At 35.4% G+C, this 14,347-nt stretch overlaps 1 protein-coding gene across 2 annotated transcripts; it reads left to right on the forward strand.

The window, feature by feature from the left end:
* Positions 1-538: 538 nt before the first annotated feature.
* Positions 539-13,286, forward strand: steap4 (STEAP family member 4). Of its 2 annotated transcripts, XM_053611355.1 has the most exons (5): positions 539-929; positions 1,591-2,036; positions 6,787-7,314; positions 8,467-8,631; positions 10,939-13,286. In XM_053611355.1, exons 2-5 carry the CDS (start codon positions 1,593-1,595, stop codon positions 11,209-11,211), a joined length of 1,410 nt encoding a protein of 469 aa, XP_053467330.1. In that variant the 5' UTR covers positions 539-929; positions 1,591-1,592; the 3' UTR covers positions 11,212-13,286. The 2 variants fall into 2 exon arrangements, with proteins under 2 accessions (XP_053467330.1, XP_053467331.1); XM_053611356.1 differs by lacking the exon at positions 539-929 and having other exon boundaries at positions 942-2,036.
* Positions 13,287-14,347: the final 1,061 nt, after the last annotated feature.

Consider the following 14,347-nt stretch of genomic DNA (forward strand, 5'->3'; position numbering starts at 1 on the left):
AATATAAATGTAACAAAAAATACCACTATTACATCTTACCATTGCCATTTAATATTTTTATTTCATGTCATCAGCAACTCTTATTTACAGTCCAGGAATGTGAAGAACTGCCTGTCTATTTACAACAGTATTGCTTATATTGCTCATAATACAGCTGTTATATATGGTATTATAAGTAATGCTGCTGTACTGTGCTAAATTCAAAGAGATTTTGATTTTCTCGACAGTAAATAGAGAAAAAACCATGAGTGCTAAGGTACACAATGTCATGAACCAAAAAGTTTCACTTTTCCAGAGTGTTGTAATATTTGGCAGTCCTCAGTGCTGCAGATAGTCCATGGTTGCACAATATCACTTCCAGTACAGCCTTCGCTTAAAAAAAAGAGCATGGGAGGGAACAAAGTAAAGCAAACATGCTGTACTCTACACACGCATCACTTTCCGTAGATCCGGAGTTTCCCATTAGCTCACATGTCTCAACCCCATGCTTTAACCCCACCTTCTCAAACTGTGGGCGGTACTAAAAACCAAAAACAAATACCCACAACCACACACACACACAGACACAGATATGCATACCTTCACACTAATATGAGGGAACAATCTTCAGTTATTTCCACAACTTCTTAAGGGAGAACAAGCCTTTTTTTTGAGCAGTAGTAGATCAGTACCAGAATACTAATGTTTTTAGGAAATTAGTGCATGAAGAAAACTGAACTATACTGCAGGAATTACATCCTGAAGAGATTATTAGAAATACCTATGACTTCAAGGTTCTGCAGCAAGAAGACAACGCAGTGAGTTAGAGAGTTAATAAATGCCAGTGCTTGGCGTTCTGTAAGGTGAAAATTGAAAGAGTTTGTGAAATTGTAAAGAATATTCTTTTAACATCATTTACCACTGAGCACCTGTAAGTTATTTCACAGCAAGTAAGTAATGCATTCTCTTAGTGGGTTTTTACACGTGGCAAATGCATTCTGTGTTTAAAAGGAGATTAAAAGCACTTTCTATTCCTCTTGTCATTAGAAATTCTGAAGTTAGGTTGTAAAGTTAAAAGTTTTTGCTATTCACTATCAGTGTTATGGTGGCCTTTTAACAAACCGAAAAACATTAACAGACCAAAAATACGACAGCTATTTCAGAAACATGACCGCATTAATCGAAAACATAAAGGATAGGTCCTTATCAAACATCACATACTTGCTGATTGGACATTTTCATTTGCTGATTGACATTTACATACATTCATTTGGCAGACATTTTTATGCAGTGACTTACAATTGAGCTGAGCAGATGAAGTTTAAGGGCCTTGCTCAGACATGAATAAAAGCATCAGTAGATTCATCAAAGTTCATTTCCTCTTGCATTTTCGCCCTTTTACTGTAAACATCCTCCAGATCTCAAGTGGCCTCTCAGACTGAAACAAGCTTATCAGCAATGAGCCCTATCCATTTTGTTGATGCATTTTTGAAAGTGCTGTGTTGTTTTTAGTTTTGTTGTTGTGATTTTTGATTTTTGGTTTTGATGTTGCTCTTGCATTTTGGCCCACTACACAAACTATTCTAATCTACTCCATGTGTTCATGAGTAGAGATGAAGCCAGACACAATGACCATGACAGCACTAGACAGCAAACAAGATACGGTGTGTATCTTTGGCACGGGAGATTTTGGCCGATCTTTGGGTCTTCGCTTGCTTCAAGCAGGATATAATGTTGTCTACGGATCCCGAAACCCCAAAAATTCTGCTCTGTTGCCCAAGGGGGCAAAGGTAATGCCACATGAGGAGGCATCTCGAACAGCGAGGGTGATATTTGTGGCTATTCATCGAGAGAACTATGACTTTCTGGCCAGTCTGAGTCCAGCTCTTGAAGGAAAGGTCCTGGTGGACATCAGTAATAATCTGAAGAAGCATCAGTACACAGAATCTAATGCTGAGTATCTGAGCATGCTGGTACCTGGGGCACTTGTAGTCAAAGCCTTCAACACCATCTCAGCCTGGTCACTGCAATCAGGGGGGCTGGATGCCAACAGACAGGTAAGATGCATGCAAGATATATATATAGTGGGGGAAATAAGTATTGAACGCATCAACATTTTTTCAGTAAATATATTTCCAATGAGGCTATTCACATAAAATTTTCACCAGACTTCGGTATTAACTCAAGAAATCCACACATATAAAGAAATCCACACATTAAAGTCCATAAATTAAATTATGTGTAATAAAGAAGAATGACACAGGGAAAAAGTATTGAAAATTATTTAATACTTCGTAAAGAAGCCTTTGTAATGACAGCTTCAAAACGCTTCCTGTATGAAGAAATTAATGGGCCGCTGTATTCAGGTGTGATTTTGGCCCATTCTTCTAAACATATTGTCTTTAAATCTTGTTCAACTGGATTCAAGTCAGGTGATTGACTGGGCCATTCTAACAACTTGATTTATTTTCTCTGAAACCAATTGAGAGTTTCCTTTGATGTATGCTTTGGATCGTTGTCCTGCTGGAAGGTCCACCCATGTCTCATCTTCATCATCCTGGTGGATGGCAGCAGATTCTTGTCAAGAATCTCCCGGTAAAGTGCTCCATTCATCGTTCCTTCAATTATATGAAGTCTGCCAGTACCATGTGATGAAAAACAGCCCCACACCATGATGCTTCCACCTCCAAACTTCACTATTGGTATGGTGTTTTTAGGGTGATGTGCAGTGCCATTTCTTCTCCAAACATGGTGTGTAGTATGACAGCCAAAAAGTTCAATTTTGCTCTCATCTGACCAGACTACACTCTCCCAGTATTTCATAGGCTTGTCCAAATGAGTTGTAGCAAACTTTAAACGAGCTTCAACATGCCTTTTCTTTAGTAATGAATTCTTGTAGGGTGAATGTGCATAGAGGCCATGGCGGTGGAGTGCATTGCCTATTGTTTTCTCTGTGATGATAGTACCTGCTGCCTCCAAGTGGTTCTGGAGCTCTTTCTGAGTGGTCCTTGGTTCTTGGGCTACTCTTCTAACTATTCTTCTGACTCCCTGGTCAGAAACCTTACAAGGAGCTCCAGTGTGTGGCCGGTTGATGACGGAGTGATGTTGTTTCCACTTGTGGATAATAGCCCCAGTGGTGCGTACTGGAAGATTCAGAAGTTTTGAAATGCACCTGTATCCGATTCCATGTTTTGCAACAAATAGGTTGCGACCGTCTTGGGAGAGCTCTTTGCTTTTACCCGTCATGAGATGTTTCTTGTGTGACACCTTGGTAACAAAAAGCCTTTTTTATCGACCATCAATTTAGTAACCCAGCTGATATTAATTTGCACAGATAGGAGATATTATTACTTTCTAACTACTTACAGATTTAAGCTGGTTCCTTGCCTTACCTTGCCTTGGAGAATTGTTTTTTCTTAGTGTGTTCAATACTTTTTTCCTGTGTCATTCCACTTTATTACAGATAAATTTATTTATGGACTTTAATGTTGTGAATTCTTAATATTTCCAGATTTCTTGAGTTAATACTGATGTCTGGTGAAAATTTCATGTGAATAACCTTATTGGAAATATATTTACTGGAAAAAAAAATGTTGACACTCTCTGTTCAATACCTTTTTCCCCCACAGTGTGTGTGTGTGTGTGTGTGTGTGTGTGTGTGTATTATTGCCCTAAACTTCATTTCTTATGCAGATGACTATTTTAATAATATAGCAAATTAACTTACAAGCTATGATCTGCTAAAAGAATAATCAGTGATAAAAGGTTATATAAAATGTGGGCCCATGCACTAACCCTTTTATGAGTGTCTCCTGTAGTTTACGTGTGAATGATCAACTGTCAACAACATGGCAACCCAAATATAGCAGTTATAAATAGACATTACCAAGAAATTACCACAAAGTCCTCCATCCTGAAGACTTCTCCATGTTGGAAAACTTAAAGTTACAGCTCATTCTCTAAAACAATGTTTTAGAGAATGAGCATCAATATAAACCTGTGATTTGTCTTGCACCTGCCACTATTGGTAGAGCTACTGTTACGGAATATTCTGACTGATCAGAATTGAGAATTTAACAGTGCTGTAGTATAGAAAAATATTAGCATACTTTAACATATTAGCATATTACACCCTATTAACTCAAATTTAAAGCTACATTTAGTAGTTTACACCACTATCTACTATATTTAGTAGTTATATAAATAACTATATTTAGAGAATTTACTTTGAATTTGATGAAAACAATATGTATGCTATAATATACTATAGGCCGTGCTGCAAGCAGCAGGGGTGTGATGTGGCACAGTGACTTCAGTGAGATGAGCCAGTGACTTCAGTATGCATCATTCCAAGATTAAAGCAAAGTGCAGTATTATCAATCTTCTTCATGCTTAAGTTGCTGTGGTCACAGGCATCTAATTTAATTGATTTCTCTGTCTCACTCATTTTAAAATGCAATAGCTGCCACAAGTATTTCCTGGCAGTGAAATAGATCTTGAGAAACTTAATGACCTTAATATATTCATTCATGGCCACTCCTTATTAGAAATAACCACCAAAATAACCTCAGCAGCTCTGTACCATTGTATGGTGGATTTGTTATAGGCTGCTTGATGATCACATTAATGTCTGCAGACATCATTGCACTGACTCATAGATGACACTGTGTTGAAAACTATTTGCTAATTTCCTAATGATTTAAAAGGGACACTTAATGTAAAGTGTTCCCTTATGTATACAATTATTGTTGCTTAATGGCACTTTAATAATCCTTGTAAGCATTTAAAAAGGCTGAAACACTGATCTGCAATTAATATGTCAACCATTCATGGAGCAAAGTGCAAAGTGTCAAATGAGGTACAAAAGACTTGTGCAATAATTCACCTAAATTTGCAGACTCTTCCCCAAATATGACCCCAAACAGAACATCCTCCTGGTATGTTTATGGATGTGTTGTGAAACGTCTGTATATATAAACTGTACTGCATACTTCCAACATCCATCTCATCAACAAAATGTGAGGGAAATCACAGTGGGATGAAGCACTCTCACTGATGTTTGTGCCACTAGTGTTATTGCTTATTATCTGAAATTCAAGTCCACTGCAAAAAGAAATTCACACTGGTCACCAGAGGATTTTTCAGGAACAGGTTCACAAAGTCTGAATCCAGGCAGGCAATCGGGGCCTCACTCTGCGACTCAGGGACCGCAGTGCGTTATCAGTGTGAGCATATCCCTGTGCTGAATGGAGATAAGTAGATACATAAAACCTAGTTTAAAGTTTACCTATGGGATAATTACTGACAAAATATTTTTAAAAAATGAAGGCATTAATTATCAGGATGATTTAGTGAAAAACTAAATAAAATTAAAACTTAACGTGAACCTTGCCTTAATTCTATTAGGCATGTGGTAGAATAGTTTTCAAAAGAAATCAGCTGGTTGGTTTTTCCAAGCATTTTAGAGAACTTCCCACAGTTTTTTTTTTTTTTTTTAAGATTTTGGCTCTCACTTGCTCTGTAGATCTCAATTCGACAAAGTTTTAATCTGAAATGTGATCTATTATCTAATCTAATTTCCTTTAAAGACACAAAATTATTGACACCCTTAACTGCAAGGTGTGATTTTTTTTTGTTTTGTTTGTTTTCAATTGGTATGTCATTATTTTGGCTTAATATCTGATTATTTGACTGAATAACATGTTATTTACACTTAGTGTCTTGTTATTTGAACTTATTAGTAACTCAATTTTTGACTTGCAGAATCATTTGACTTAGTATATAGTTCAATTGACTTAGTAACTGGTTATTAACTTGCTATTTTAACTCCAACTTACTTATTATTTCAAGATATTATCTCATTATTGTGATTTAGCAACTGGTTATTTTGACTTACTTCATTATTTCCAGATCTCATTATTCTTGACTTAGTAACAACTTAATCAAAATAACAACTTATGAAGTGAAAAAAACAAATTATTAAGTCAAAATATTGAGTGAGTAAGTCAAAATAATGAGTTAATGAGACTTACTAAAAAAATTAGATAATAAGTCCAAGTAATGAGATACTAACTCAAAATAATGACTTGGTAAGTCAAATTAACTAATGAAATTATTAAGTCAAAATAACCAGAAAATATCTTGAAATAACAAGTTTCTAAGTCAAATAATGCATTACTAATTCAAAATAACAAAATAATATATTGAAATAATGAGACAAAATTATGACAGCACAAAGAATTCCCACACTTTGCGGTTCAGGCCTTCCATACAAAATGTATGTTTGGATGTTTGAAGATTTTTTTTCTACTGACACACTAATTCAGAAGACATAAAATAAACATCTAAGACAAAAACACATATTAAACAAAAATTGGGTGCCTTAGACTTTTGCATTATATAGAATGTCTATCTTGTAAGAATATTACAATACTACAGTGTATTTATAAATTTATGTTTGGTGTGGCTTACCAATAAGCTGTTTTTGAAAACTCTTTTTCTACCCATTGAATTTTCACATTTCAATGTCAGTTTATTTCTTTTGAATGTATATATACCAAGTTTTAAAGGTGCTGGCAATTTTTGAATGGTTTCTAGACCCATAATAATAATATCATCTGAAAGATCCTTTAGAAAAACTATGCAACATTGCCATCACACCAGTTTCTGCTTTTCTGGCTTCTGTTTACCTTCAGCTGCTCCTGGAACATTGAAAAATGGCTGAACCTTGCACTCTGGCCCCAACTTCTTTTCTATATTGTCATATCTGAGATAAAATAAATAAGAAAAATATAAATATCTTTTCAGGTATTGATTTGTGGAAACCACGTTGATGCCAAGCAGGTAGTAGTGGACATAGCCCACAGTTTGGGTCTTAACGCAGTGGACCGAGGCTCCCTGAGAGTGGCGTCTGAGCTGGAGGATCTCCCTCTTCAACTCTTTCCTCTTTGGAGGCTTCCTTTACGTATCAGTGCTGGACTCCTTGGAGCCTTCTTCCTCTATGTTCTAATTCGGGATGTTGTCTACGCACGGGTTGTTGACAACAAAGACAATTCCTTTCGCATCATGGTCTCGCTGGCTAATAAGGTGTTTCCTATGGTCGCACTGGTGATGCTGGCACTGTGCTATCTACCTGGTATCATTGCTGCTTTCCTGCAGCTCTACAATGGCACTAAATACCGCCGTTTTCCTGACTGGCTGGATCATTGGATGTTGTGCAGGAAGCAGCTGGGACTTCTGGCACTGGCTTTTGCTTTTCTGCACGTGCTGTACACCCTGGTGATCCCTATCAGATACTTCGTTTTCCATAAAAGGGCCAACATTTATATATCACTGGTAAGAATGTATGAGCATGTCTATTATGTATATATTATTAATTAATTCAAAATATTGTGTTGAGAGGATGGGTCTTCACCATCCAAATTATTGTTGCAAGTATATACAATGTAATGTTCAATTTCTAATTACTAAAGATCAGAAGTTCAGCAAACAGGTTAAAAGTACATGGCTGCATATGGGTGCTATTAGTGTCCAACTGACATTACATTTACAAATACTGAGATTTAAAGATACTGAGGGGCCAACTTAGTGTGAGCTTTGTAAACAAACAATGATATTTTTTAATCAATTCTAGGCTTAACAGGGAGCCAGTGTAAATTGATTAAGATAGGCATAACGGGCTCGTACTTACGGGTCCCCGTGAGATGTCTGGCAGCTGCATTTTGCACCAGCTATAAAGGGAAAGGGAAGACTTGGAGACACCATAGTAAAGCGAATTACAATAATGTAAGCGAAATGTTACAAAAGCATGAATCACAGTTTCAAAGTTACTCAAAGATAAAAATGCTTTTACTTTTGTAACGAGGCAAAGTTGAAAGAAGCAAACTTTACAACAGCACTAATCTGCTTATCGAATTTTAAATTATTATTAAACAGAACACCCAGGTTCCGAGCACAGTGAGTTTTATATAGTGCAAGAGAACCAAGGTCGAGCTCAACAACACAATTTTCACAAATTTTTAGACCCAATAAAATTTGAGAGCAAAATGCAGCCCTTTGTTAGCAAAAACATATTGTAAAATGAGATTTGGATGTTTTGAGTGTTTAAATTAATGTTTTTTATACACTTAATCTTGAAAAAAATTACAATTACTTTGAATTACAAGGGATAAATAGCATCTTAATCATGGAATCACCCATATGCATGTAATTCAGCCAAAAGAAAGTGGATAGCAATAATCAAATATGAATATTATTAGTAGTAGTAGTAAATGCTACATCTGCTTTCTGCTAAAAACTGAGGGATTTGATTGAATTACAAAAATGCCACATACTATTGCGTTCATCACTTGGTTAATTATGCCACAGCCTGCTGATGGAGAACCAAACAAACCTTTTATAGATATTTTAAACAAAATGTATGTGCATAAACTGTCTCTATGATGTTACAGTTCACAAAGTTTAATTTGCTAAATGATTGTGTTCTAGATTAAAGAGAATAAAACGTACGAGTTCAAGGAAATGTGGGCCTGGCGCTCTGATGCCTACTTGTCCACGGGAATGCTGGGATTTGCACTGTTTGTTTTACTAGGAGTCACATCGCTCCCTTCTGTCAGCAACTCTCTCAACTGGAGAGAATTCAGATTTATACAGGTATGAAAACTAGTACAATGCAAAAAAATTCTTATATATATATATATATATATATATACACACACACACGAAATAATAGGACATTTCATAAGGTGAAAGTTTTAATGATGTCATTTGATGTGCAAAGTGGAAAAAAAAAAACAAGGACACCTCCACAAAAGTAAAAAGTTTTTCATTTGCTCTATCAGAGCACATGAAGCTCACAAAAAGCTCATTTAACTACACTTTTACAGTAACAGGCCTGAGTGGCTTTTGGTACTGTTCTAGCATATAGTGAACTTCAAACATTAAAGCAGCATTTTGGACTGAAATCACAGTAGAGCAAGAACAGCAAATGATAGTGAGTCACATTAACAAGAAGCTAGCCAGCTATCATTAGTTATGATGGTATAGTTTTAACCAAGTTCTGTGTCTGTATATTAATTGATCTAAAGCCAATACTGCCATAAAATAATGTAAAAGAAGGGGCATGTTACAATGTTCACAGTGTGAGGAGCTATATTGATTTGATGTCACTCTGTAAACAGAGAAAGGACTGATAGTTGAGTATACTACCTGTTACAGCCCAATCTAGGTTAGGCCACACAGAGTAACCAGCTCGGGATACAATGGGGTTGACCTTTAAAAATGAGGGAGCCAGGAATAACACCACAAACAGGGTTGTTCAAAAAAGTAGTGGTATATTGTAACACAATTATATACATATAACTGTACAAATGATCCAAAACAGGCATAACTTCAGGGTGGGCCAAGCTTACCTAAAAGAAAAATAACAAAGAAAATACAAATATTTCCCTAACTACCTAAGCCAAAAACAGACAAAAGGACCCTCTCCCAAAAGAAATGGCAGCCACACCCCTACTGCCAGTGAACCAAGTGAACATATATACATTGGTGAATAGAATGCACATAAACAGGTACAGGGACAATCAAACTCAAAGTCCAAAAACCAGAACAGCAGTCAGAAAATAGCATACATGCATCAGAGCCACCAGCACACTCTCGCCACCAGCACACTCTCGCCACCAGCCACATCCCTAACCATTCTCACTCCTCTTCCTATTTAAATATGGTCGTCAATCAGTGATGTCATCTTGGGAGGCGGGAGCAAGGCAGGCTAGGGCAAGCTGGAAACTCTGGGAGGGAGTTCGACCTGCACACAAAATATGGCACAGCACACACACAAAAAAAACTTCCCATCCCAAAGATAGCGGGTTGTAACATACCCTAAGTTGGCAAGTTGAAATTTTAAGTTGAGGGGCATTTTCTGTGGCTTTTTCTGGTTAGAGTCATGGAATTACAAGTTGCCAAAGACAACTATTCATTGATTAATGAATGACATCTTATAAAATAAAATAAGAAATGTCAATTGCCTCTCTAACTTAATGTAACTTAATGTAGCTCTCAGTGGTAAGGAACCAGTGATAATTCCTGGTTACTCGCATTCATTGATTATTAGTCATAATAACATATCTTCAACATTCTGTATCTTCAAACAGATTTTCCTAGTCTTCTAAATATCTCAGTAATGTTTGGAAGTCTCAGTCCACTACTAGGAACTATTCTATTTAATATTATATATTATAATTTATTCAGTCATGAGACATAGAAAAATTTTGCCAAGGTATATTTATTTATAGCAAACATCATATTTACAGTTATTTACAGTTATTTACAGGGTCCCATCATATACTGAGCCAATATCAGGTGTATAACAACAAAAATGTCTTAGAATGGCTACACATTGAAGTCCTTAAAAATTCTAAAAAAGAAAAAAACATTTTAATCTGAAAAGAAAATCTGAATAATTATATTTTTGAATAATAAGTATCAATTAAACAGTATTTGAGAAATTTGTAAGAAATTTTAGAAATTTTGAGTCCTAGTCACAGGGCTTATTTTTCCCAAAACATAATTGTTAAATGAACAAACGTCATGATAAACAATCTGTCTACCAGTTAATATGATCATTTTGTTGATATATGATCATTTTACTGTGTTTTTTTTTTTTTTGGAAGATTCTGTGCCAAAGTGAATCATACCAGTGAAATAAAAATAAAAAAAACTGAAATACTGTACCGTACCATACATGTATGGCATTGCTTTTCATTAGTGACATTGCTTCTCTTGATCTCTTTAATGCAAAACAATTAATACAGTATTGCTTTCAAGAATTAAATGCTGAACATATGATTGTATTTTGCTCTGGCACAGAATCTTCTCTGTACAGCTAGACAGAACAAAATAACACAGCTGTACACAAGTATACACATGCTGACATTTGCTTTTGCACTCTTACCTTTACAGTCTAAACTAGGCTATTTGGCGTTGCTGCTGTGCACTGCTCACGTCTTCCTGTATGGATGGGACAATTTCCTGTACATGTCAGCCTACAAATGGTGTATGCCATCAAGCTATATGCTGTCTCTGGTGGTTCCCTGCATTGTTTTGGTTTTTAAAACAGTCTTAATTATGCCGTGCGTAGACCGTACTATCACTCGCATACGCCAGGGATGGGAGAGACCAGGCAAAGCTGGGATGGGCAAAGATGCGAAAAACAGCCAGCCACTCATTCTATAAACAATGTTTAATATGCTTCATGGCATGAGTTTCCCAGATTCCCAAGTTTGGCATGACATTGGTATTCCTATTGAAGGGATTCTGCCAGCTTTGACAAACTCTTTACTTATCTTTAAAACACTTTAAAGATAAGCTATACTGATAAAATAGAAGATTTAAATATGTTCTTATGTTAATGCTAATGTAGAGATGCGCAATGTATTCATCTATATACAGTAATTAAGCAAAAATATTAAAAGCTGCAGCATGCGTTTTTAAGATTAGTGCTGTTAAAGGAAAATTAATGACAGGGTGGTGATACTTATTCTGATGCAGAGTGGAGTCAAAAGAATGTTGATTATTTTCAATTTGATAACAGATTTATTTTCTTATACCACAGCAAGTAAAGAATGATGTTGAGAAAAAATAATGAACTTTTTATCCATTTATAGTTATGTTTAACAAGTTAGTTTGTACTATAATTTACATTATAATTTCACGCTCTCTAGCCTCTCTTTTTAAATTTCTCTTGAAGTTAATGAGACAAAAAAATGCATGCCACATTACTGAAAAGCCTTGTCCTGAAGATTTTGCCGTGGTGGAAATCTAAATTTATAGCTTTATCTTGGTCAGTTACAAAGCACTGACACTGGAGATTCCTTCCAAAAATGCTAAATGAACATCTATTCACAACAAACTTTATGTGGAGCATCCACCACACGTCTTTGGATAAGTTGTTGCAATCAAAACAACATATTATTAATATAATTAAACAGGTGATATTAAATAACAGGTCATATTAAAACAGGTGTATTGATATAAATCTTGCAGCTGTAGATACTTCTTACCAGAACTGAGCATTCAACAGTGCTGCAGTATAAAGTATTTTTTATTTAATCAGGCATAAAACATCATTAATCTGGATTTGTTGGTTCTTCAAATACAAGGTCCTTTCAGCTGCCTAGAAATTTCAGTTTGTTGTGCAGTAAACAACTGTTCTCTGTATTGTTCTGTAGTGTACTTTTTTCTTAATTCCCAATGTTCCTGAGCTATTTTTTCCACAAAAGTCTCCCAGCGGCTCCTCCTCTTAAAGTGTTATTGATCTAGCTGTGGACCTCCTGTTTTGTGTGTTTGCTACCTGTCTTCAGAGAGACTTTCTTCATTTACACTCCTGAAAATAGCTAAATCCAGGTCAGTCTATCTAAATAAAACTTTAACAAAACATTCCAACCTTGTATTAAGACCTCTTATTAAACAAGTATCATAATTAAGTACTTAACTTATTCAATTTAATTCAACTTAATTCAATTCAGTTCATCTATCTGGCTTTTAGAGCTGCAGAACTCACTTGACATTTCCTAGATCCTACTCTCATAGAAAATGGATTCTTCAAAATGTTCTTTGTATAGTTAAAAGTTCCTATTAACATTCCTAATTACGACGGGAAATCTTTCTGATTGTACCGATCTTCACGTTTTTTTTATTTAATTACGTCATATACCTTTTTATGAATATTACTACTTTATGGTTTGAAAGAGTGAGCAAAGTGTTCATGCATAGGAATACCATTCTATATATAGAAATTGTAATTGCATGGAATGTCTTTTACAGTGATGAAATGAGACCTTTTAGCTGTACTCATGTTCGATGCATGTGAATTGAAGAGGGCATTAAACTGAACAGCAATAAATTGGCTGTCCATAAGTGTTGGTGTTATGTATGCAAAGGTTAAGGGTTCCCCCAGAGGATCAAGCTGAAGGGTTCCACATTTTTTCGTTTTTAACATGTTGTCAATTATACACCCATATGATTTTTTCAATGTACTTTATTCATTCATGCTCAATAAACTGGATAAAATGTATTGCACATGATCACAATTAATGATGCATTTGTTATTCATCTTCACATAACATATATCCAATAAAGGTCTCTAGTTTTACCATTTACCTATATACAGTATATCTGTAAATTGTTTATCAGTTCTCTACACTTACAAACTTAGTTCACAATACTGTTGTGAATATGCAAACTCTAAGAACTCTGCTTGAAACTACAGATAATTTCTATTTGTTTTTCATTAAACTCCACTAAGCTAGTCTGTTGAGTGTCAGTCTGTTGAATGTCATGTGTCATGCATTTTATGGAAACACACACACAGACTTTAATATATTTCATATTACAGATGCCACAGCATGAAGAAGCAGAAATGTCTGGATGTATGAGTTTTTATTTAAAGGTTAGTTATACTGCACACTGTAGCAATCAACTGCCAATTAATTAGTTTAGATACAATAGTACAGATTATACTACCAGACAGACAGGATTCTCACCACATGTTTATAGATTTGTGCAAAATGTTTTCAGTTTAGATTATAAAGATTATAAAAGAAAAACACAGAATACAGGTTTGGTAATAAAACAATACACACACACTGAAAGTCATCAGACATGACAATTTTGTTCTTCATGCTGTTTTTGCTGTTGAAAAAAATCAAGCTTAATCTAGCAGCTGCCAGACCACAGGCTAAGCTGGTAAACAATTTTTGCCAGCTGGTAGAGAGGAAACACTGACCTGCCAACCTTTATTGATTTTGTGTGGAAGCTCTGGATTTTTATGTATGCTAGGAAGAGTTATCACTCAGAAATATGCCAAAAGCGTTGTGTTATTTTTGTCCCTAATAAAAACGGCAGATGAACCATTCGAGATATGAATCTGGAATACAGTGATCATTGCGCAGGTGCTCTGAACTCTAATATTAAACTGACAAACTGGTCTTTTGAGCTAAAAGATCTGACTTGAAAAAATGGGTTAAAGAGTAATAGACACCTACAACGTGTAAAAATAAAACTGGACAAATAATTTTAATGCTAATGATAATTAGAAAGTGATTAAAATGCTGTTTGTTAATTTTATTCTCCTGTGACATTTAGTGCAGGCAAGATCAAAAAGTTTGAGAAGCTGCAGATTAACAGTGGAAATGTCAGCCGTGTGGAAACAAGACACGTTAGACAAGCAATTGGTACTGTATATAGAAAATGTTTCATGTTGTGATTTTTTCTAGCTAGCAAAAATTAGCTGAATTTACAGTTTTGCAGGGTCTAATGATAAAGTTAAAAGTTAATATTTACCATTCATATTATTCACGTTGTCTACGTT

The sequence above is a fragment of the Ictalurus furcatus genome, chromosome 23 (assembly GCF_023375685.1).
Source record: "Ictalurus furcatus strain D&B chromosome 23, Billie_1.0, whole genome shotgun sequence".
Classification (NCBI taxonomy): domain Eukaryota; kingdom Metazoa; phylum Chordata; class Actinopteri; order Siluriformes; family Ictaluridae; genus Ictalurus; species Ictalurus furcatus.

Bases quoted from the DNA above. Each gene is read 5' to 3' on its own strand.
- steap4 (XM_053611355.1), top strand. From the start codon at position 1,593: ATGAAGCCAGACACAATGACCATGACAGCACTAGACAGCAAACAAGAT. The intron at 7,315-8,466 runs GTAAGAATGTAT...ATTGTGTTCTAG, and splicing joins CCAACATTTATATATCACTG to ATTAAAGAGAATAAAACGTA. The intron at 8,632-10,938 runs GTATGAAAACTA...TTACCTTTACAG, and splicing joins GAGAATTCAGATTTATACAG to TCTAAACTAGGCTATTTGGC.